The sequence below is a fragment of the Hylaeus volcanicus genome, chromosome 8 (genome assembly GCF_026283585.1).
Source record: "Hylaeus volcanicus isolate JK05 chromosome 8, UHH_iyHylVolc1.0_haploid, whole genome shotgun sequence".
Taxonomy (NCBI): domain Eukaryota; kingdom Metazoa; phylum Arthropoda; class Insecta; order Hymenoptera; family Colletidae; genus Hylaeus; species Hylaeus volcanicus.
The window spans coordinates 3,505,727-3,529,455 of NC_071983.1; the positions used below are offsets into that span (position 1 = coordinate 3,505,727).

The following is a 23,729-nucleotide window of genomic DNA, read 5'->3' on the forward strand; positions in this document are numbered from 1 at the left end:
CAGTTCCTAGAACGGACCACTCACTTTGGATCGGTCTGCAGAAGGTGAACGAATCCCCTTCGTGATTTTCGATGCAACTGCAAGTGGGTATATGGTTCACGACCACGCACTCGGCGTTCTGACCGCAGACACCGGCGCAGGGGTCCACGCATTTGTTGTTGGAGCAGGCTTTGTCGCGGGTACAGTCGGAGTTTTGCACGCACTCTGGGTTGCATCCTTCGTAGGGATCGCCACGGTACTCGCTTATGCAGCTACACGCTCCGTTTTGGCATAGCGCGTTTGGTCCACAGGGTGACGGGTTGCACGGGTGTGCTGGCGCTGGGGGGAGAACTGTGGTACGGGAAAGTAGAGTCAGCGTTTGTTTCGTTTCATCCGAATATGGTCTAGGTCTAGGAGAGTATTCTATCGAAATCAAAGTTTTCGTAATTCTCGAAACACTCGGTTCTAGAAAAGGCTAAAGAGCCTTCGCTTCTTACTTGGTGGATTCGGTTGGCAGCTGGTAAACGGATCCCCTGTAAAGTCGCTGGGACAAGTGCAAGCCGGCGTGTGGTTAATGACATCGCACAACGCGTTCGCTCCGCAAGAGCCTGGACACGGGTCTCTGCACTTTTCCCTGATGCAAGCCTTGTCGCTGGTGCAGTCGGTGTTGATCGAACATTCGGGGCGACAGTTCGGGGCCGAGCCGACGTAATTCGGTAAACAGGTACAGGAGGGGATGCCCCCTATGTCCCGACATTGCGAGAACGGTCCGCAAGGCGACGGCACGCACGGATTTACAGGAACTTGCGGTGTCATCGCTAAAACGTGGTTGTTGGTTAGATGATAAGTTTAGGTGTGTTTAGGGGGTTTTAGGGGATTGGTCCACTTACCGAAGCATTTTACGAACGGATCTCCCGTCTGACTCGCGCCGCAGCTACATATGGGACTGTGGTGGAAGACTTCGCATCTAGCGTTCACGCCGCACACGCCAGGGCAAGGGTCGACGCATTTTTGACCCACGCAAGCTTGGTTGCTGGGACATTCCGTGCTAACGACGCACTCTGGTCTGCAGTTGGGCGGGGTTCCTCGGAAGTTGGGCAAGCAGGAACAGCTGGCTTGACCGCCGATGTCCTGACAACGACTGTTGGGTCCGCAGGGCGACGGAACGCAGGGGTTGGTAACGCTTGGATCGACTATTATTGAAAATACGATAGATTCAGGTTCCGATTCGGACAAAGATAGTATCCTGATACTTGGGAACAACTTACAAGGCTCCAGGGCAGCGCAAGATCGGAACGGATTACCGGTGTAACCTGATCTACAGCTGCAAGTAGGGATGTGATTGACAACCTGACATTCGGCGTTGAATCCGCACGCTCCTGGACACGGATCTTGACATTTGGTTCGTATACAAGCCCGATTGAACGAGCAGTCGGAATCGATGAGACACTCGGGTCGGCAGTTTTCGTACGGGTTCCCGTAAAAGTCGGGCAAGCAGGTGCAAAGGGCTGAGCCGTAGGACTCGCGGCACACGGCGTTCGCTCCGCAGGGAGATGGTTGGCACGGATTCAGTCTGGTTGGTATATCTTGTACTACAGGCGAAGATAAAGGGTTATCCATCGCGGCAAACGTAAGTTTACCAGTGAATAGGATTTCGAATGGAGAGAAGATCTTACTTGGCTGAAGCGTGCATTGCACGAATGGATCTCCGGTGTAACCACTGGCGCAAGTGCACATGGGAGTGTGACTAACTGTCCTGCATTCGGTGTTACCGCCACACGAACCAGGGCAAGGGTCTCTACACTTCTGATTGATGCAAGCCTGTTGCGTCGGGCACTCGCTGTTGCTCACGCATTCGGGTTTGCAGTTTGGCGGGATTCCCATGAATTCAGGGAGGCACGAACACGAGGGCGCGTTATTGATCACTCGACACGCGGCGTTCGGACCGCAGGCTGATGGCTGACAAGGATTCACGGGAACGTCTGGTACTCTGCCTAAAGGTGAAACGAGGTTTCGATGAAACTGTTTCATCGAGAAGTCTCGGAAAATTGACAATCGATTCTTACTAGGTGGTGTGCACTGGACGAACGGATCGCCTATGTACTGGTCGAAACACCTGCACACAGGATTGTGATTGACGACGGTGCACTGTGCCGAAAGTCCACAAGCACCGAGACAAGGATCGATGCATTTCTGGTTGCTGCAAGCCCTGTCGCGTGAACAGTCTGTGCTAACGACGCACTCCGGCCTGCAGGAAGGCGGCGATCCCTTGAATCCAGAGACACAGGTGCAAACCGCTTGGCCGTTCGAGGAGCGGCAGTGACTGTTCGGGCCGCACGGGGATGGATTGCAAGGGTCGAGGACGCTCGTGTCTATAGAACGTAATCAAGTTTAGCGTTAACGTTTCGTAGAGGAAGTAAAGAGTTCGACACCAACGGTGACCAACCTTTCAGAGGGTTGCATGATACGAACGCGTTGCCCGTCATGTTTCTTGGACAACTGCACATAGGCAAGTGATTGACGACGTTACAGTCCGCGTTCGTTCCACACGTTCCCGCGCATGGATCCCTGCACTTATGGAGTATGCAAGCCTCGTTTCGGGGACAATCTGTGTTAATCACGCATTCTGGCCGACACATGCTGTAAGGATCGCCCAAGTAATCGCGTATACACGTGCAAATACCGTCGTCGCACTGTGCGTTTGGCCCGCATGGCGATGGGTTGCATCGGTCTGTCGGGACATCCATCACTGAAATAAACGGGTCAATGTATACACAGCAATTTAGAAGTTGAGGGTTTAGCTGCACTTCCGGAAAGCACCGGTGGCCGATGGAGATGGAATTAGTATAAGAATCGGTGATGGTTCCATTGCAAAAATCTCGAATGGTGCTTCGTTTTTAAATTATTAACGAAGATCACTGACCGATCACAGGGACCGATAATTCCAAAAGTGAGGCGATAACGAAAATGAATTTGAATAGGAATCTGCGAATTTGCAGAGGTGAAACAATTAAATACAACGACAAGTGCGAAATTATCTAAATTTCAACATTGCGAATTCCCGAAGCTAAAATTTTATATTTGGCGTCCCTTCGCGCTCTTCCTAACGTTCTCCAAAAATAACGATTGGCCACCGGTGCCTCTCGGAACAACATCCGAGGTTTCCTTCTTCTTACTGCCGGGTGGTGGAATGGGCGAGCAACTGGTGAAAGGGTCGCCGGTGTATCCCGAGGGACACGTGCAGGATGGCGTGTGGTTCACGACCGTGCAACGTGTACCGATGCCGCAGGATCCTGGACACGGGTCTCGGCACTTCTCTCGAATGCAAGCCCTATTGGCTGTGCAATCCGAGTTCATGGAGCACTCTGGTCGGCAGTTGGGAGGTACGCCGATGTAGTTGTTCATGCACGTGCAGGCTGGTGTGTCGCCTAGCGGTTTGCACATTGCGTTTGGACCGCAAGGGGATGGAACGCACGGGTCTCTCGGATATTTGTCGACTGGTTGGGCTACTGTAGGCAAAAGAACACGGAATTCTTTAACTTAAGATCGACGTTACATGCGGAATATCGAATCCAGATGACTCGACTAGAAGAAGCCATCTTTTCGTATCATTCTCATCTTTGGATGGCAGCTTACTTGGAGTTTGGAAACAGAAAACGAACGGGTCCCCTGTTAAACCGCTGCCACAGCTGCAGATCGGACTATGGTGGATGACTTTGCACTGGGCGTTGCGACCGCAGGTGCCGAGGCAGGGATCTCTGCACTTTTGATTGACGCACGCGAGATTCGAGTTGCACTCGGTGTTCACCAGGCACTCGGGTCTACAGTTAGGCGGGGTTCCTACGTACTGGGGCAAGCAGGAGCACGCAGCTTGACCGTTCACGTTCTGACACTGACTATTCGGACCGCAAGGCGACGGCCTGCACACGTCAGGCTCGTCTTCTTCGACTGAAAAATTACGCCATGTATGGAGAATGTCGGTTTGCAAAAATGGCTAACACGTTATCAACGTGTTATTAACGTATCATCTATTTATCACAAGTACGAGTTACTTACTGGATGGCATCTTGTATGCGCAACCGACGTAAGGATCACCGGAGTATTGCGGCATACAAGAGCACACGGGCGAGTTGTTCACAACCTGGCAGTTCGTGTTCGCTCCGCAAGAACCGGGACAAGGATTCTGACACTTGAGATTGATACAAGCCAAATTCGAGGGACAGTCCGATGGAATGGTACATTCTGGTCGACATCCTTCGTAAGGATTGCCGACGTATTCGGTCAAGCAGTAGCAAGAGCCGATGCCATTCTGTTCTCGACAAATGGTGTTAGCTCCGCAGGGGGACGGTTGACAAGGTCGCGTTGGAACCCCTGGTGCCGCTGGATAAAACGATAGCTGGTTAATATGGATCGCGTATCGTTGCGTACCGGGTGCAATCATCGCCGGGACACTTACGTAGCTTGGCGGAGCACTGAACGAACGGATCGCCAGTGTAGTCTCTCATGCAAGCGCACGATGGAACGTGGTTTAGAACGTGACACTCCGCGTTAGCGCCGCAGGAACCTGGACAGGGATCTTTGCACTTGCGATTTATGCAAGCCAAGTGGCTACTGCACTCGCTGTTACTGATACATTCCGGCCTGCAATTCGGAGGCGTTCCGATGAACTCTGCTCTGCAAGAGCACGACGGTTGGTTACCGATCACTTGACAAACTGCGTTGGGACCACAGGGTGACGGTTGGCACGGGTTTGTCGGTGGCATGGGCTCCTCCGCTTTAAAACAAGGTAACCGTTGAATCGCAATCTTTCGAACAAGGATAATAGGCTTGACAGAGGACACCTACGTCTAACTAAGCACCGCACGAATGGATCACCGGTGAATACCGGAGGACAGCTGCAAATGGGATTGTGATTGATCACTTGGCAGCGGGCTGACACGCCGCAGGATCCAGGACACGGGTCTCTACACTTCAGGTTCACGCAGGCTTCGTTCAACGGGCAATCGCTGTTAACTATGCATTCTGGTCGACAGGCGGGAGGATTTCCAATGTAACCTGGCGCGCACGAGCAAACCGCTTGTCCGCTAAAGTCTTGGCATCTGCTATTGGGTCCGCAGGGCGATGGATCGCAGGGTTGCACTAGCACGGGGTCTGAAAAGCAAGCGTTTCTTGTTTATCCCGTCGCCAACGAGTCACAAGTTGCCTTCGTGGGCGACTCCACAGACTCCGCGAATTTACCTTTCACCGGGAAGCACGTGGCGAACGCGTTGCCCGACATTCCGTCCGGACAATTGCACATGGGAGTGTGATTTATCACCACGCACTCGGCGTTCTGGCCACAGACGCCGACGCACGGGTCGAAGCACTTGTTGCGATTGCAAGCCTTGTCTAGCGGGCAATCTGGGTTCTGGACGCACTCTGGACGGCATCCGTAATAAGGGTCGCCGCGATACTCGGGCAGACAAGTGCACGTACCGTCGCGACAGACGGCGTTCGATCCACACGGCGACGGATTGCAGGCGTCTTGAGGAACTGCCGGCGAAGCTACGGTGGCAGTTTAGAATCAACGGTGACAACGTTTCTTTGGATTTTGTTAACACATTGAGGACCGCTCACGGACTCACTTACTTTAAAACAGTGCATCCACTTTGTCTATTTAAGTACCGAGTTGGTGCACAATTCTCCGCCGTTTGTTTTTTTAATTTTATTATGAAGTAGATGGTTAATACGCTCTAGAACGAACAATTAAACATGTTTCTATTAAATTTCTACATTTCTTTTTTCGTAATGGAATTTAAAAAGAAAAAGGCGAATAATTATGCACCAACCCAATATTCACATCGATAGTCAATGTATTAAACTCGATTGCCTTCTCGCTTATTTGCCGGTCATTCGCACGGTACTCGTACTTAAAAAAAATACTAAAAATTTTGGTACAATTGAAATTAAAATTTTATGACAATTATCGAAAAAACAATTTCTCACGATTTCGTAGAAATTTATTTTTTTAAGAAAATTTACGAAACAATTTACGAAAGTTCCACAGAAATTGTTTCATTCATAACCAAGTTATTACGATTTCAGTAAAGTATAAGTCTGGCCAAAAACGTGCGGGAGTAGGCGTACGTCTTACGGATTTCTGAGCGATCCTTAATGTGTCGAGTTCAGGAGAGATCGCTGTCGTTCTCGATGCTTACGAGAAGTTTCTACGAAGCAATTGACGAACGGATCGCCAGTGTATCCCTTGGGACACGTGCAGACGGCCATGTGATTCACCACAAGGCACTGTGCACCTGTACCACAGGAACCTGGACAAGGATCCGCGCACGTCTGCCTCAAACAGGCTCTGTCGCTGCCGCACTCGGAGTCGATGGTGCACTCTGGACGACAGTTTGGCGGAGATCCTATGTAATTGTCCATGCACGAGCAGCTGGGCAGCTCCGTGTTGCCGAGAACGCGGCACACGGAGAACGGACCGCAGGGCGACGGGACGCATGGATTTATTGGCTCGGACACGGCTAAAGATGAACGGTATTAACGTGAAATTCTGCGAGTTCGAAGGGTTTCGAATGCGAGGCACTCACTTGGCACTTTGAAACATCTGACGAACGGGTCGCCAGTCAAGCCAGGATTGCAACTGCAGATCGGACTGTGATTAATCGCCTCGCATCTCGCGTTGATACCGCAAATACCCGGACACGGGTCCACGCATTTACGGTTCTTGCAAGCGCGATTGGTAGCACAGTCCGAGCTGACTGTGCACTCTGGTCTGCACATTGGCGGGGTTCCGATGAACGTCGGCGAACAAGAACAGATGGCCTGTCCGTTCGACACGCGACATTGGCTGTTAAGTCCGCAGGGTGACGAGCTACAGGGATCGGATGGTCTCGCTGGAAAAACATTCAGGTTAAATACACCGTTGAAAATCTTTTTGTCGAATTCGATACGAATTTCTCTCGTACGAACATACGAATGCTCCGGTTACTTACGTTCCTCTCGAACGATATTGCATTGAACGAAGGGATCGCCCGAGTAGCCAGACTGGCACGTACAGAGCGGAGCGTGGTTGACGACCTGGCATATCGCGTTGTAGCCGCAGAATCCTGGACAGGGGTTCTGACATTTCGATCTAACGCAAGCACGATCGGCGGTACAGTCGGAATTGATGGTACATTCTGGTCGACAGCCTTCGTAAGGGTTGCCGATGTAATCTGGGAGACACTTGCAGGATCCGGCGCCGTTCAGTTCGTTGCATATCGCGTTAGATCCACAGGGTGACGGCATGCATGGCGTGGGTTTCTTACCTGTGTCCTCGATCACTGCGAAGACGTATTTTTTTTTTAAAAGATTCGTTCGAAGATCGGACTGGTACGCGTACTGTTCAATCGAGGTATCGCTTACCTGGTCTTGGAAGGCATTGTATGAACGGATCACCAACGAATCCGTAGGAACAGACGCACATCGGCGTGTGACTTATCACTCGACATTCGGCGTTAGCACCGCACGAACCGGGACAAGGATCGCGACACTTTTGATTTATGCAAGCCAAGTGCGTAGAGCACTCGCTGTTGCTTACGCATTCTGGCTTACAGTTTGGCGGGGATCCAAGGAACTCGGGCAAGCAGGAGCAAGACGGCGAATTGTTTAGGACCTGGCATTGACTGTTCGGGCCACAGGGCGATGGTACGCACGGATTCAGAACCGTTGGCTCGTCGGCTGTTAGAGGGAGAAGACGAATGTAACGTTTGCGCGGTGTCTGCTAATCGATCGAATTCGAGTACTCACGCATCCTGATACACATGGTGAAGGGATTGCCTGTCAGGTCCGGTGGGCAGCTGCAAATTGGATTGTGGTTCACCACCACGCACTCCGCCCTTATACCGCAAGTGCCAGGGCAAGGGTCTATACACTTTTGATTGTTGCAGGCCATGCTGGATGGACAGTCGGAACTGAGGATACATTCCGGTCGGCAATTCGGTGGCGTGTCTAGGTAACCAGGAATGCAAGAGCAAACGGCCTGATCGTTTATCTTCCTGCACTGGCTGTTGGGTCCGCAGGGCGATGGATTGCACGGGTCTTTGGGTGTTTGTACTGTTCACAGGTTGAAAACAATGCGAGTTAGACAATCGTACGATACGGTGAAACTTGACGATCGGAAGAAAAAGTATACCTATCATCACAGAGCAAACTACGAACGCGTTTCCTGACATTCCTGGCGGACAAGTGCACATTGGAACGTGATTTACGACGGAACACAACGCGTTCTGTCCACAGGTACCAGCGCATGGGTCGTTGCACTTGTTCTTGATACAAGCTCTGTCTCTCGGACAATCCGAATTCAGGACACATTCTGGCCGACAACCTAGGTACGGGTCTCCTTGATACTCTGACAAGCAAACGCAGACTCCATCCAGGCACTGCGTGTTCGCGCCGCAGTTGGCACACGAATCCACTGGTTGGTCCATGTCCACTATTCGAACGAAACTTTATATTAATCTCCGATATGTGTTCCAAGGGCCGGTACCTTTGCCCGAGGGCCGAACCTGATACCACACGAAGGTGACGGGCTCGTAAAACGACGAACTGCCGCCTAATAACTGATTATTAGTATCGGTTACTGGCAAGGGTTCTCGTTCTAACGAGCCCTCATCAGTCGGCTAAAAGTCACGAGCAAGTACAAGGAGCGTTGCTACATGCGAACCATGTGTACAATTACGCGAAGGCAAAGAGTATTTCGCGTCGTTACGGTGGAAACAGTCGTACCTATCGCGGGCGAACACCTGACGAAAGAGTCGCCTGTGTAGCCTTCCGGACAAGTGCAAATCGGAGTGTGATTTATCACCGAGCATTGGGCTCCTACGCCGCATACGCCTTCGCAAGGGTATCGACATTTCTTCTGAATGCACGCCTGGTTGCTGGGACAATCGGAATTTCGTATACACTCCGGTCTGCAATTCGGTGGCGTTCCCATGTAGTCTGGCAAGCAGGCACACGAGGCCTGGGAATTTATATTCCGACATTCCGAGTAGGGCCCGCACGGCGAAGGCGCGCATGGATTCGCGTACGTCGGTCCAGGAGCAGGTTTTCCAACTATAAACGAATATTTACTCGATGAAAGTTCAATCTCAATGAAACTTCGACTGTACGGAAGACAAGACCTATCGGACAGAAGACTTACTTGGCATATCGAAACAAGCAACGAGCGGGTCACCAGTGAAGCCTGGTTGGCAGGAGCATATGGCTCTGTGATTGATCGTTTCGCACCTCGTGCTCGAGCCGCAAGATCCAGGACAGGGATCGCTACACTTTCTGTTGATACACGCCAAATTCGTGGGACATTCGGCGCTGACCGTGCACTCGGGTCTGCACGCAGGTGGACTGCCCAAGAACTCCGGTAAACACGAGCACACCGACTGTCCGTTGATCGGTCTGCATTGACTATTGGGTCCACAGGGAGACGGGTTGCAGGGTTTACTGATCGTTTGGTCAGTTTCTATAAAGGAATTTGTTGTTACAGGCCTCGTTACGTAGTTCAGCTCGAAGCTAGCGTTTCTCGGGAGTGGTTTTGTTACCTGGTGCGATAGGTAAACAGAGGACAAAGGCGTTTCCAGTGTGACTAGGATAACACTCGCACACTGGCAGGTGATTGATAACATGACATTCGGCGTTACGACCGCAGGTTCCTGGACAGGGATCCCTGCATCTGTTGTTCATGCAGGCTTGACTCGGGTGGCAGTCGGAGTTCAAGAGACACTCGGGTCGACATCCATCGTAGGGGTTCCCGATATAATTTGGAATGCAGTTACAGGAGCCGGCGCCGTTCGATTCTTTGCAGACAGCGTTGGATCCGCAGGGCGATGGGTTGCAGGGGTCAACGGGTGCAGGTATATTCACAGCTGTAAAGTAGGAGGATTAGGAGCAACGTCGCGACCAAACAGCAAACTGAAAATCTTTGGAGAAACTCCTCTTACGTTCTTTAAAGACACACTGAGTGAACGGATCGCCTGTGTAACCGCTCAGGCAGGTGCACATAGGAGTGTGACTAACGACATGGCAACTCGCGCTGGCACCGCAGGAATCGACGCAAGGGTCCTGGCACTTCTGATTGATACAAGCTAACTGACTAGGACACTCCCCGTTACTGACGCACTCCGGTCTGCAATTTGGCGGGCTGCCAGAGTACCCAGGCGTGCACGAGCACGAGGGAGAGTCGTTGATCACTTGGCACTGAGAGTTCGGACCGCAGGGCGATGGCTGACAGGGATCTATCGTTTCAGGTTCAACGTCTGGAATAAAGATCACCTCGTTTTCATATGGATGGATGCGGCAATAGACTCCTGGTCTATCGATGCAGATACAGGCGGCCCTCGACTTCGGCACGTTCTTAAAACTTGTACTTTTTAAGCCAAAAGGAAATGGCAAACGATGAAAAATTGTTCCCGGAAACAATGATGCCCACAGATGGTGATTTTACAAATTTTAGAAAAACACCGGAAACTATCACGGATGAAATAGTTAGCCTAATGAATAAACTTGGACGTCAACGATGAAGATGTTAACGAGTCGATCGAGTCTCGCTCGGTCTCTTTAACTTCGTTGCATATCTCTATGCATACGTATCGATAAATAAATACTTTAAAACACAATTTTCGAACATTCGACATTCGCACGCACTTTCAGGAAGCAATTGTGTGCGAAAGTCGAGGGCCTGCTGTATAGCCTGAAAAGAATGAGTGAACCGGGATCGCAGTGAACTCTTACAGGAGAACGTGCACTGAACGAATGGATTTCCAGTGTAACGCAACGGACAGCTGCATATAGGATTATGGTTGACGACGTTGCAGCTGGCTCCGATGCCGCAAGATCCAGGACAGGGGTTTATACACCTCTGATTGCTACAGGCTTCGTTTTGCGGGCAGTCTGTGCTGACTATGCACTCGGGTCTACAGGTCGGCGGGCTTCCTAAGTATCCTCTGATGCACGAGCAGACCGCTTGACCGTTTACGGTGCGGCATTCGCTATTGGGTCCGCATGGTGTCGGACTACACGGATTAGTGGGTATCACATCTGACAAAAACAAAAAGTATCAGGTTATTCGAATCGTTCGCCACGGGACCATGGCAAGTATCGCGCGAAAAGTTTCATACAGGAGAGATGGTTGAATACCTGTCAGAGGGTTACATTGACTAAACGCGTTGCCAGTCATGTTTCCAGGACAGCTACACATGGGCACGTGATTGATCACTGTACAAATGGCACTGAAACCACAGATTCCAGGACAGGGGTCCGTACACCTATTACGCGAGCAGGCTCTGTCTCTGGGGCAGTCTGAATTTAGGACGCATTCGGGTCGACATCCTAGGTACGGGTTTCCTTGGAATTCCGGTAGACACGTGCAAACGCCGTTCGTGCACGCGGCGTTGGGACCGCAGGGTGACGAGCTACATTCGTCTTCTAGCGGTGGCGTTGGAGCTGTAAAGTCAAACGTGTTGTCAATAAATCCTGACCGATTGGTACAGCCCGTGGCTCTTTTATAGATTCCTAAAACAAATGATACGTGAAACTGTTTGGGTATAAAAAGGTGGCAAGGGTCCTTACGTGTCGCTGGCAGTAACTGACAAAGTGTGAAGGGATTTCCTGTGAAACCTTCGGGACAGTTGCACACGGGAATGTGATTCATAACCGCGCACAGGGCACCGGAACCGCAGGAACCAGGGCACGGGTCTCTACACTTCATGTTGACGCAGGCCATGTCGCTTTGACATTCGGAGTTGATCGTGCACTCGGGTCTGCAGTTGGGTGGCTGACCGATGTAGCTCTCTAAGCACGTGCAGGCAGGAGTGCCGCGGATATTTCTGCACTGGGCGAAATTGCCGCACGGGGATGGTACGCACGGGTCTTTCTCCGTTGGGCCAGGGATCGAGACAGCTGAAAGTCGTGATTAACGAAATGTTCATCGTTCGGTCTTCCCGACGCGCGAGTGGAGAACGTTCTATGGATCTGGTGGAGCATCTTACGTGGAATTTGAGTGCAGATAGTGAAAGGATCGCCGCTGTAGCCGGGCATGCAACTACATATGGGACTGTGGTTAACGACGATGCACTTAGTGTTCAGTCCGCAGGGACTCGGGCACGGGTTTGTACATTTGTAGTCCTTGCACGCGAGCTGAGTGGGACACTCGGAGCTAGCAACGCACTCGGGTCTACATCCAGGTGGTGTGCCGACGTAGGTAGGCAGGCACGAACACACGGCCTGACCAGATACTTCTCTGCACTGACTGTTGGGTCCGCAGGGCGATGGGTTACACAGGTTCTCTTTCGTTGGGACCATTACTGGGAAACAAACGGAGCTGTTAACCCTTTGATTGAAAAGTCAAAGCACGTCTTAAAAAACATCGTCTTGCAGAGAATGACCAGACGAAAATATTTCATATTTCCGATTCGTTCGTCCGACGTTCAGTTTCGAAAATAAGAATCGAAAACATTGGTCGTTGCTTTCCTCCGTAATTCGATTGCATTTTAAAATATAAATTCCTGTAAATCCAATCGAATATCGGGAGAAAGGATTTACAAGTTTTCAATTTCTATTTTCGAAACTAAACGTCGTCCTAATAAACCGTAACCGTATAAAAAAAAGTTTCCTCTTGTCGTTTCCTACGAGGCGATACTTGTTTAAATTCTTAAACAAGTCTTAATTCGACTATTCGCGCCTTCGTAGGGACCCGTTTGAACTTACTATCCACGGTACACACGACAAACGGATCGCCAGTGAATCCCGACCGACACGAGCAGACTGGCTGATGGTTAACGACCGTGCACTCGGCGTTCTGGCCGCAGGTTCCAGGGCACGGGTCTTGGCACTTGTTTCGCACGCACATTTTGTTGGACGGGCAATCGGGGTTAATGACGCATTCGGGCCTACAGCCCACGTACGCGTTGCCAATGTACTCAGGTGGGCAATAACAAATCCCGATACCGTCTCGTTCTCTGCACAACGCGTTCGTGCCGCATGTGCCTTCCGCGCAGGGCGAGGGTTCCGGGTCACGAACTAGAACAATGCAAAATTACATGGATTAGTGTCGGTATCGCGAACACCGCGTTCGTCTTCTGGTGGTTCTTCTTCCTTACTTATTATCGAGCAACGAGAGTACGGGTCACCGGTGAAACCGTTTGGACAAACGCAGTGGGGCACGTGATAGGCTACGTGACACTCTGCACTCTCCCCGCATAGACCCGGACAGGGATCTACGCATTTCTGTCGGACGCAGGTTTGGTGGCTGGGGCACTCGGAGCTGGCTATGCACTCGGGTTTGCAGTTGGGCGGGGTTCCCGTATATTCAGGTAGACATGTACAGGATGGGACGTCATTGATCACTCGGCACTGGGCGTACGGTCCGCAGGGCGACGGCTGGCAGGGGTTCGTGGGCACTATTATATCTTCTACGAAAAGGAAGGCACCGTTATCGACTCGTTTCGCTCACACGGGCCGCAACTTTACGACCTTGCGTAAAGTCAACGTTCGTCGAGTTCGCACTTCTTTTCTTTCGTTTATACCGTGGTGGCGGGGAAAATTTTCAAGTGAACTAGCTTCACCTAGGATTCGCTTTACCTAGGAGAACTCGCAACATTGACTTCACACGCGATCGATCTTTCATTCGTTGCCTTACTGATCATTTCGCATCTGACGAAGGGGTCTCCGGTGTAACGCTCTGGACAGGAGCACACGGGGTTGTGGTTAACCACTAGGCATTGCGCCCCAACGCCACACGTTCCTAGACACGGATTTCTGCATTTTTGATTCACGCAAGCCTCGTTCATGCGACAATCGGAACTGATGACGCATTCTGGTCTACATAAAGGTGGCGTTCCGAGGTAGTCGGGGGCGCAAGTGCACACTGCTTGGTCGTTTAACTCGCGACAGATACTGTTTGGACCGCAGGGGGATGGGTTGCACGGTCTCGTCGTCGTGGGAGCTGTGATACGATAATTCGTGAGACTTGCATTTAGACTGATTACTCGTCAGAAAGCGATTAAATTGATTATAAAAACCTCGCATAGGCGAACACACGACCAGAGCGTTGCCGGCGGTGTTGGGAGGACAACTGCACATAGGTATGTGATTGATCGCGTTGCAAAGAGCGTTCTGGCCGCAAGCTCCGGGGCAAGGATCCACGCATTTGTTTCTTATGCACGCTCTGTTGTTTGGACAGTCCGTGCTGAGCACGCATTCGGGCCGACAACCGACGTACGGGTTTCCAGTGTACTCGGGAATGCAAGCACAAACGCCGTTGTCGCAATCGGCGTTCGGTCCGCACGGAGAATTGCTGCATGGGTCTGTCACAGGTTCGTCTCCTACTTCGTCATCGGGTATGTATTAATAAAATCTGTCTCGCGAATATGATTTCTACGTTTTCAGGTTATATCTTACTGATTGGTTTGGGCTGGCAGATGCTGAAAGGATCTCCCGTGTAACCTTCCAAGCACGTGCAAACGGGAATGTGATTGTGGACCGCGCAGACGCTGTTCAGACCACAGGAGCCTGGGCAAGGATCCTGGCATTTGTCGCGAATGCAAGCTTGATTTCTGGGACAATCGGTGTTGACCACGCACTCTGGACGACAGTTCGGTGGAGCACCGATGTAGTTTAGGGCGCAAGAGCACGAGGGAGATCCGTTGATGTTGCGACACTGAGAGTTCGGTCCGCAGGGCGAGTTGATACAGGGATCGATCGGTGGGTCCATAACAGCCGGAGCTAAAATTGGACGATTGGTTTCGACTATTCGTTAAGTATAACGATTAAAAGTTTCCCTAGACTCTCGATGCTTACGTGGACTCGAGAAGCACCGAGTGAACGGATCACCGGTGAAACCTGGCCTGCAGGAGCATATGGGACTGTGATTCACGACCCTGCACGTGGTCTGCTGACCGCAAGAGTCGGGACAGGGATCGACGCACTTGTTGTTCCTGCACGCGAGATTCAACGGGCAATCGGAGCTAACGGTGCACTCTGGTCTGCAATTCGGGGGTGTTCCTGTGTAAGTTGGTAAACAAGAACACGTGGCCTGGCCGTTGATCTCTCGACATTGGCTGTACGGGCCGCAGGGCGACGGTTCGCAAGGGCTAACGGAGTTGGGTCCAGGAACTGCAAGAGGACAAACGTCGTCTATCATCCTGACCCATCTGTTTCATTCTACAAGGTGTCCCGTAACTGGTGGTACAAGGGAGTAAGGGATGATTCTACGCAAAAAATTGAATCGAAAATGTACAATAAAATTTGTTCATAAGACGCTTTATATTCGAAGAAAATAAGTTTGAACATTTTCGAATCAATTTTTCACGTAGATTCACCCCCTGCTCGGTTGTACCACCAGTTACGGGACACTCTATGTACTATTCGTTCTACACATTTTGAAATCTTACGCGGTTCTCTCATAGGGGAGCAGTACACGAAAGGATCTCCCGTGTACCGTTCGAAGCAGCTGCAAGCTGGAGCGTGGTTGATAACGTAACACTGAGCGTTTTGACCGCAAGTTCCAGGACAGGGGTCCGTGCACTTGGAACGGATGCAGGCTCGATTGGACGGACAATCCGAGCTGAGCGTGCATTCGGGTCTGCATCCTTCGTAAGGATTCCCGATGTAATCGTCTTGGCAGGTGCAAGACCCGGTGTTCTGCTGAACGCGACACACGCTATTGGCACCGCACGGCGACGGGCTGCAGGGGTCTGGTCTGCTGACTGGCGCGTCGACTAAAATCGTGGTGAGAGGAACTTAGAAATTTTCTTACTACTCGCGGTAGACTCGAGAAGAGTTGAAAAGACTCGAAGGTTCTTACACGGCTGCGGTGAACATTGGGTAAACGGATCACCGGTGTAACCATTCGTACAGGCACACATAGGCGTGTGACTGACGACATTGCAAACCGCGTTCACGCCGCAGGAGTTGACGCAAGGGTCCTGGCACCTCTGGCCGATGCACGCCAGTTGATAGGGACACTCGCTGTTGCTGATGCACTCTGGACGACAGTTGGGAGGCGATCCAATGAATTCTCGCCTACACGAGCAGGATGGTTGGTCGTTTACTACTTGGCAGTCCGCGTTGGGGCCGCATGGCGACGGTTGGCAAGGATCGACTGGAGGTAACGGTCTCGCGGCTTCAAGGATTAAGAAGCTTTCGTTAGTCTACGTGTTCGTTGGTGGAGCGAGGTATCTCAGACTACGAATTGGCGTTCTTACGCAGTGGGTAGCAACTGACGAAGGGATCGCCGGTCATCCTATCGCGGCAGACGCATATCGGGTTGTGATTGACCACGCTGCAGTCCGCGTTGATCCCGCAGCTTCCTGGGCAAGGATCTTGGCACCGTTGGTTGGTACACGCCTCGTTCAATGGACAGTCTGAACTGACAGCGCACTCGGGTCTGCAAGTCGGAGGAGCGCCTACGTACCCGCTCACGCAAGAGCATACGGCTTGCATGTTGTTCTGTCTGCACAGACTGTTAGGACCACAGGGCGACGGGTTGCAGGGATCGCTGATTGTTGTTACTAAAAGTGTCGGAGAATTATTTTACAGAACATTTTCGAACCGAATCATTCAATCGAGAATTCCTTTGAAATCCGAGAAGTGTACCTAGCTCGGGGGAACAGAGCAGGAACGCGTTTCCTGATGTTCCTGACGGACAACTGCATATGGGGATGTGGTTGAAAACGTTGCACAACGCGTTTTGTCCGCAAACGCCCGCGCAAGGATCCACGCATTTGTTTCGGACACACGCTCTGGATGCTGGACACTCGTTGCTCAAGACACACTCCGGCCGACAACCTGCGTATGGGTCACCGGAATACTCTGGCAAGCAGGTGCAAACGCCGTCGTCGCACCGTGTGTTAGGTCCGCACATCCCGCACGGATTCGGTTCGATCGGGCGTTCTGCAATGCGTGGTTGCAGTAGACGCGGGAACAACTTTGAAATATGTAGTAAATTGACGCGAATGGGAAATCTTACGATCGAGGACGCAGTTGGTGAAGGGATCTCCGGTGTAACCAGGCTGGCAGGTGCATATCGGAACGTGATTGACTACGGCGCATAGCGCTTGAAGACCACACGAGCCTGGACAAGGGTCCCTGCATCTTTGTTGCATGCAGGCCATGTTGGGAGCGCAGTCCGAGTTGAGCGTACACTCCGGCCGACAATTCGGAGGACTTCCCATGTACGTGGCTAGGCAGGAGCACGAGGGTAATCCGCCAATGTCTCGACACTCCGAATAAGCGCCGCAAGGGGATGGAATGCAGGGGTCTTTTGGAATGACGTCGTTCGAGACGGGTGGTGTCACTAAAATATGGAATGTCGGTCGTTGGTGTTAATAGAAATGCTTCGACGTCCACAGCTTTTGCGTGGTGTTCGCCATTCGGAAACTATACTCACATGGAACTGGGAAACATATAGTGAACGGATTGCCGGTGTATCCCATCGTGCAAGTACAAATAGGCGAGTGATTGATGACTCTACAATCCGAGTTCTGTCCACAGGAGGAGGGACACGGATTTATGCACTTTTGTCGCTCGCATGCTTTGTCGGCGGGGCAGTCCGAGCTGAGAGTGCATTCCGATCTGCACGCTGGCGGCGTACCGATAAAAGTTGGAAGGCAAGAGCAGACAGCTACTCCATTCAGTACTCTGCACTGGCTGTTCGGACCGCATTGAGACGTACCACACGGATCGGTTACGCTGACGTCGGAAACTGAAGGATAATTTATAGGATGACTCGATTGTCTAGCGAGACACGATTGTACTTTGATAGGTAAGAGAGGTTTTAGTATAAAAATTTGGTTAACCTCGACTTACCGTCTTGCTGAACGGAGCAATATCGGTAAGGGTCGCCTGTGTAGCTAGGATAACAAGAGCAAGACGCTCGGTGATTGACAACGTAGCATTCCGCGTTCGTTCCACATGTCCCTGGACAGGGATCGATACACTTTGAATTAACGCAAGCCCGAGTGGGCGAGCAGTCAGAATCCAGGACACATTCTGGCCTGCATCCCTCGTAAGGGTTCCCTGTGTAGCCAGGAAGACACGCGCAGGCACCTACGTTGTTTCTTTCGGTGCACTGAGCGTTCGGTCCGCAGGGCAATGGCGAACACGGATTTATCTGCTGGTCTTCGACTGAAACCGATGGAGGATATCAACGATCAAACTTCTGGCTATTTGTAGCGATTTTATATAATTTAAATAAAAACGCAGTATTGGGTTGGTGCAGGAAGTCGGATAGAATTGAAGCACAGTGATTTAAATGCATGGTAAACAGGAGCGTCTACGCAACTCCGGAGATTTCAACGCATGGGAGGTAACGCTAAACCAACTGTTCGATTCAGTTTCACGTAAAATATTTTTGCATTTCAGACTAATCCGAGACCGGTATTGAAAATTTTAGTGAGAAGTTTAGTGTTAAATTAAAAAAAAAAAAGAAAAAAAAAGAGATCTTTCATCCGCGATAAATTAACGTTAAAAGGAGGGCAAAAAAAATGTCTTGCAGCGATCCAATTCGATGTGATGTACCAAAGAAAGCTTACTGGGCCTAACGGAGCAGTAGGTGAAAGGGTCGCCCGTGTAGTCTGGTCCACAGTAACACATGGGTGTGTGACTGACTGTTCGGCATTGGGCGTTTGTTCCACAAGAACCGACGCACGGGTCTCTGCACTTCCGGTTAACGCACGCTTGATGACTGGGGCACTCGCTGTTGCTGACGCATTCAGGTCTGCAATTCGGCGGAGAACCGATAAAATCGGACAAACAGGTACAAGATGGCGAGTTCCCTGAGATTTGGCATCGAGCGTTGGGTCCGCAGGGCGATGGCTGGCAAACGTTTATCGGTTCTTGGACCACTGGCGCTATAAATTTCGTTATTCGAACATTCGATCATAATTTACTCGGATGTTCTCGACGCGCTCCAGTTTAACCTAAAATAATATCCAAGCGGAACTTACGAATCGGTACGCATCGTACGAACGGATCTCCGGTGAATTCTTCGGGGCAGTGGCATATAGGGTTGCGATTGGCTACCGTACACCTGGCTCCCAAGCCGCAAGTACCTATACAAGGATTCCTGCACTTTTGATTCGAGCAAATCTCGTTCGGAGGACAGTCGGAGCTGACTATGCACTCGGAACGACAGTTCGGAGGGTTTCCTAAATAGCCTGGCACGCAGCTGCAGGTTGCTTGACCGTTATTGACTCGACACTGGCTGTTCGGTCCACAGGGTGACGGGGTGCACGGGGTGGATGGTACATCGGCTATTAAAAGATCATCGTCGATAAACGTCGCGAGTTCTACGTACAGTTAGTCCCATAAATATTCGTAGCTTCTATGTCTATTGACAAAAAGAAATTGTCTAATTCAATCAATAGGTTCGATATTTTCGAATAAATATTCCATTATAAATGCAAACAAGCGTGAAACATTTATTTGAAAATATCAAACCTAGCATTTCATTCAGACAGATTTCTTTAACAGACATAGAAGGTAGAAATATTTATGGGACCGTATACTCTTCGACGATAGGAAGTACTATTACCTATGGCAGGACGACAGTAGGCAAACGCGTTGCCTTCGAAACCAGCTGGACAGCTACACATTGGCACGTGGTTCACCACGTTGCACACAGCGTTGCTTGCGCAGGTCCCCTGGCAGGGATCCTCGCACTTGTTCCTCACGCAAGCTCTGTCTCGAGGACAATCGTTATTGAGCACGCATTCCGGTCGACAGCCGATCGTCGAATCCCCGTAGTACTCGGGTAAACAAGAGCATATTCCGTTGTCGCACTGAGCATTCGGACCGCAAGGGGACGGATTGCACAAATCTACTTCTGTTGGTTCGACTGGGTGGAAAAAGTTTCGATCAGTCAAGATTTCTGGACTACGAATGATTTTTGGGAACCGTTACTCACTGGGTGTAGCCTGTTGATTGCATTGGCTGAAGGGATCTCCCGTGAACCCTTCGATACAGGAGCACATAGGTACGTGATTGAACACGGAGCATTGAGCGTTAAAGCCGCAAGAACCTGGACAGGGGTCCCTGCACTTCTCTCGGATGCAAGCTTGATTAGTGGGACACTCGGAATTGATGGTGCACTCGGGCCTGCAGTTTGGAGGGCTGCCGCGATAGTCTGGCGAGCAAGTGCAAGCTGGCGTCTGGCCCACAGTTTGGCAGATCGCGTTTGGACCACAGGGAGACGGCTGACAGGGATCCCTTTGTACCGATGGCGAGGGTTCTGCGGGGGTTTCTGGAGAATTGAAGTGGTTAGCGTACGGAGTATCGAGCGATGCGCGGAAAATTGAATTCACAGATCGTACCAGGAGCGCGGAAGCAAGCGGTAAACGGATCTCCGGTGAATCCGTTGTTACAGAAACAGATCGGACTGTGGTTGATGGCTCTGCAGTTGGCGTTCATGCCACACGAACTGGGACACGGGTCGACGCATTTCTGATTCGCGCAGACACGAGTTAGGGGACAGTCTGTGCTGGCCACGCACTCGGGTCTGCAATTTGGCGGGCTGCCCATGTACGTCGCGAGGCAAGTGCACACCGGTTGGTTGTTGTTCACGCGACATTCGCTGTTTGGACCGCATGGCGTTGGATTGCAAGGGTCGACTGGCGAAGGTTCTTCTAAAAATAAATACGTACAAGTTGATCCTTTTAATATTATTCTTAGCTAGCGGATAATCGAGCGACTCTTACGATTCACTGGACTTAGACTGCAGTATCTGAAAGGATCTCCAGAGTATCCCTGAATGCACGCGCACATCGGCGCGTGGTTCACAGCGTTGCACATGGCGTTCTGACCGCACGCTCCAGGACAAGGATCTTGGCACTTCGATCTCACGCATGCAAGGTTCACAGGACAGTCGGAGTTCACGACACATTCGGGTCTGCAACCTTCGTAGGGATTCCCTACGTAATCCGGCAAACAGGTACAGGCACCTGCGTTTCCTGATACTTTGCACACTGCGTTCGCCCCGCATGGCGATGGACTGCAGGGGGTTGGTCTTTCGCTTTCGACTATGGGGTGGAGAAGAATCGTTTCAGTGAAAGGATAATATGCTTTCGTGGATACAGTGGGCGGAGAATGTATTCGTACACCGATCGATTTCCCAAAAAATTTTGTTATCAATGATATTCTACGTATCCTTGGAAATCTGTAGAATAGATATAGAAAGAAGTAAATAAATTACAATTTCACGCACTTCTTTTAGAGATTGATCAGTGTACCGATACTTTCTATCGGGATTCGTGAAAGCTGGACACGTTTTCAGAAAACCGAACTCACTTGGAAGTGGAGTGCACCGAACGAACGGATCTCCAGTGAATCCTGAACTGCAGGAACAAATCGGAGTGTGGCTGAACACGCTGCACTCTGCGTTGGCTCCGCACAAATCAGGACACGGGTCCCTGCATTTTTGATCGACGCAAGCTTGACGAGTCGGACAGTCGTTGTTAATGACGCACTCGGGCCTACAATTCGGAGGTGTTCCCGAAAATTCTGGTAAACACGAGCACGCTGGGGCTTGGTTTACCACCTGACACTGAGCGTTCGGGCCACAAGGTGACGGGAAACATGGGTTTATTGGTTCCGAAGGCTGTTCCACTGAAGAGGGAATCAAAGAATCATCGTTAGGATCGTTTCTCGAGGCTCTCGCGGAATGTCTCAAGATACGTTCGACGTCTCACCTATGGCTGTGCAAATAGTGAACGGATCACCGGTCATACTGGGTGGACATCTACAAATGGGGTTGTGGTTGACCACGGAGCACTCTGCTCTCACAGCGCAAGAACCTGGGCAGGGATCGGCGCACTTCTGATTGATGCAGGCTTTCGTCAGCTCGCAATCCGAGCTGACGATGCACTCTGGCCTGCAAGTCGGTGGATTTCCAAGGAAACCTTCCACGCACTTGCAAACCGCGACTCCGTTCACTTCTTGACAGTGACTGTTCGGTCCACAGGGCGATGGCGAGCAAGGGTTCGTCGCTACATCTTTTGGAAAAGAGGATGTTTAAATGGAATCTCAAAAAAATTGAAATCAACAAACGAAGACGATTCTCGATATTATAAAAATCCAGCCTGAGACATAGCATGCTCGTATGACTATCTCGATTTTCGTATTATTAAACAAAACAATTATTATACCCTGCACCGGAGAACAGGAAACGAAAGCGTTTCCAGCCATCCCCGCCGGACAATTGCACATCGGAATGTGATTTATGGTCTGACACTGGGCGTTCTGACCGCAAGTTCCTGTGCACGGATCGACGCACTTGTTCCTCGCGCACGCCCTGTCACGGGCGCAATCGGTGTTCATGATGCATTCGGGTCGACAACCGGTGTAGGGGTCTCCTTGATATTCCGGAAGGCACGTGCAACTGCCGTCGCGACATAGCGCGTTCGCACCACACGGTGACGGGTTGCAGGGGTCCGAGACAGGTTCCTCGGCTGTATACAAATCGGGTATGAGAACGTGCTTATTCGGACCATAGGGCTAGCAAAGTGCCGAAGAGATTCTCACGTGAGACGGGCGTCAAGACGCAGCTGGTGAAGGGATCTCCCGTGTAGCCCTCGGGGCAAGCACACATCGGGACGTGATTCAGAACGGTGCACCTAGCTCCTATACCGCAAGATCCTGGACAAGGGTCCGAGCACCTCTCCCTGATGCAAGCCAACGCGCTGGAGCACTCCGCGTTAATAGTGCACTCTGGCCTGCAATTCGGTGGGACACCGATATACGAAGCCGAGCAAGAACAAGAAGGATTTCCTCCGATGTTTCGACACTGCGAATACGGGCCACAAGGGCTTGGCAAACACGGGTCTTGCTGGGAAGGTCTGAATGACTCCGGCGGTGGACCTGCAGGGGTTCGGAAGTGAGCACAACTATTCCCGCGGTTGTTTGCGCGTAAAAAGTGAAACAGATACGAACGTGGAATAGGGAAACAGACGGAGAACGCGTCCCCGGTGAAATCTTGCTGACAGGAGCATATCGGATTGCGGTTGATGACTCTGCAAACGGCGTTCCTCCCGCATGGATCTGGACAAGGATCCACGCACTTCTGGTTAACGCACACGCGGTTGGAGGCGCACTCCGCGCTCGCCACGCATTCCGGTCTGCATCCTGGCGGAGAACCGAGATATCCTGGTGAGCACGAACAAACCGCCTGGCCGTTGTTCTCCCTGCAGACGCTGTTGGGCCCGCACGGCGATGGTTGGCAAGGATCCGTCAGGCTCGGTCGGGTAACTATCGAGCAAAACGTTGTCTGAAGAGTTGGAAGCACTCGTCTACGACAGGACATCTGCCACGTACCTATCTCTTCCTCGCGGCAGTATCTGAATGGATCTCCCGTGAATCTAGGCAAGCAACTGCAGGTGGGCAGGTGATTGATCACTTGGCAGATCGCGTTCTGGCCACAAGTGCCGGGACACGGATCTTCGCACTTGAAGCTGACGCAGCTCTTGCTTGGAACGCAGTCCGAATTTATGACGCACTCCGGTCGGCAACCCTCGTACGGGTTCCCGATGTATCCTTCCAGACAGGAGCACGATCCTGCTCCGTTCCTCTCTTTGCAGAGGGCGTTTGCGCCGCAAGGAGACGGCACGCAAGGCTTTGGCACGTACATCGGTATGACTGGAAAGGGTTTTGGGGATTAAAATTCTTGCCAGGTGGTTGGGAAACGATTCGCAACTTTTCCGATGACGAAATCGTGTAAAATCGAAACTGTC

General features: G+C 51.3%; 1 protein-coding gene across 1 annotated transcript in view; it reads right to left on the reverse strand.

Annotated features, from left to right (window-relative positions):
• Positions 1-23,729, reverse strand: part of LOC128881671 (uncharacterized) — a 113,142-nt gene that overhangs the window by 11,902 nt on the left and 77,511 nt on the right. Inside the window, exons 98-143 of the mRNA XM_054132961.1 lie at positions 23,310-23,634; positions 22,933-23,234; positions 22,532-22,860; positions 22,149-22,479; positions 21,693-21,995; positions 21,292-21,609; positions 20,697-21,023; positions 20,319-20,615; positions 19,913-20,248; positions 19,541-19,843; positions 16,196-16,517; positions 15,812-16,122; positions 15,399-15,725; positions 14,806-15,120; positions 14,407-14,730; positions 14,028-14,330; positions 13,646-13,951; positions 13,107-13,418; positions 12,715-13,026; positions 11,997-12,311; positions 11,578-11,907; positions 11,146-11,451; positions 10,741-11,046; positions 9,951-10,265; positions 9,552-9,875; positions 9,158-9,472; positions 8,743-9,069; positions 8,150-8,449; positions 7,765-8,070; positions 7,381-7,695; positions 6,969-7,298; positions 6,564-6,869; positions 6,177-6,497; positions 5,218-5,523; positions 4,825-5,130; positions 4,436-4,753; positions 4,036-4,359; positions 3,616-3,927; positions 3,156-3,488; positions 2,426-2,728; positions 2,046-2,351; positions 1,656-1,973; positions 1,248-1,571; positions 870-1,172; positions 477-797; positions 25-330 (exon numbers count right to left, since the gene is read on the reverse strand). Of these exons, the coding sequence (XP_053988936.1) occupies positions 25-330; positions 477-797; positions 870-1,172; positions 1,248-1,571; positions 1,656-1,973; positions 2,046-2,351; positions 2,426-2,728; positions 3,156-3,488; positions 3,616-3,927; positions 4,036-4,359; positions 4,436-4,753; positions 4,825-5,130; positions 5,218-5,523; positions 6,177-6,497; positions 6,564-6,869; positions 6,969-7,298; positions 7,381-7,695; positions 7,765-8,070; positions 8,150-8,449; positions 8,743-9,069; positions 9,158-9,472; positions 9,552-9,875; positions 9,951-10,265; positions 10,741-11,046; positions 11,146-11,451; positions 11,578-11,907; positions 11,997-12,311; positions 12,715-13,026; positions 13,107-13,418; positions 13,646-13,951; positions 14,028-14,330; positions 14,407-14,730; positions 14,806-15,120; positions 15,399-15,725; positions 15,812-16,122; positions 16,196-16,517; positions 19,541-19,843; positions 19,913-20,248; positions 20,319-20,615; positions 20,697-21,023; positions 21,292-21,609; positions 21,693-21,995; positions 22,149-22,479; positions 22,532-22,860; positions 22,933-23,234; positions 23,310-23,634 (14,499 nt within the window). The remainder of the gene's footprint in view (positions 1-24; positions 331-476; positions 798-869; positions 1,173-1,247; positions 1,572-1,655; positions 1,974-2,045; positions 2,352-2,425; positions 2,729-3,155; positions 3,489-3,615; positions 3,928-4,035; positions 4,360-4,435; positions 4,754-4,824; positions 5,131-5,217; positions 5,524-6,176; positions 6,498-6,563; positions 6,870-6,968; positions 7,299-7,380; positions 7,696-7,764; positions 8,071-8,149; positions 8,450-8,742; positions 9,070-9,157; positions 9,473-9,551; positions 9,876-9,950; positions 10,266-10,740; positions 11,047-11,145; positions 11,452-11,577; positions 11,908-11,996; positions 12,312-12,714; positions 13,027-13,106; positions 13,419-13,645; positions 13,952-14,027; positions 14,331-14,406; positions 14,731-14,805; positions 15,121-15,398; positions 15,726-15,811; positions 16,123-16,195; positions 16,518-19,540; positions 19,844-19,912; positions 20,249-20,318; positions 20,616-20,696; positions 21,024-21,291; positions 21,610-21,692; positions 21,996-22,148; positions 22,480-22,531; positions 22,861-22,932; positions 23,235-23,309; positions 23,635-23,729) is intronic.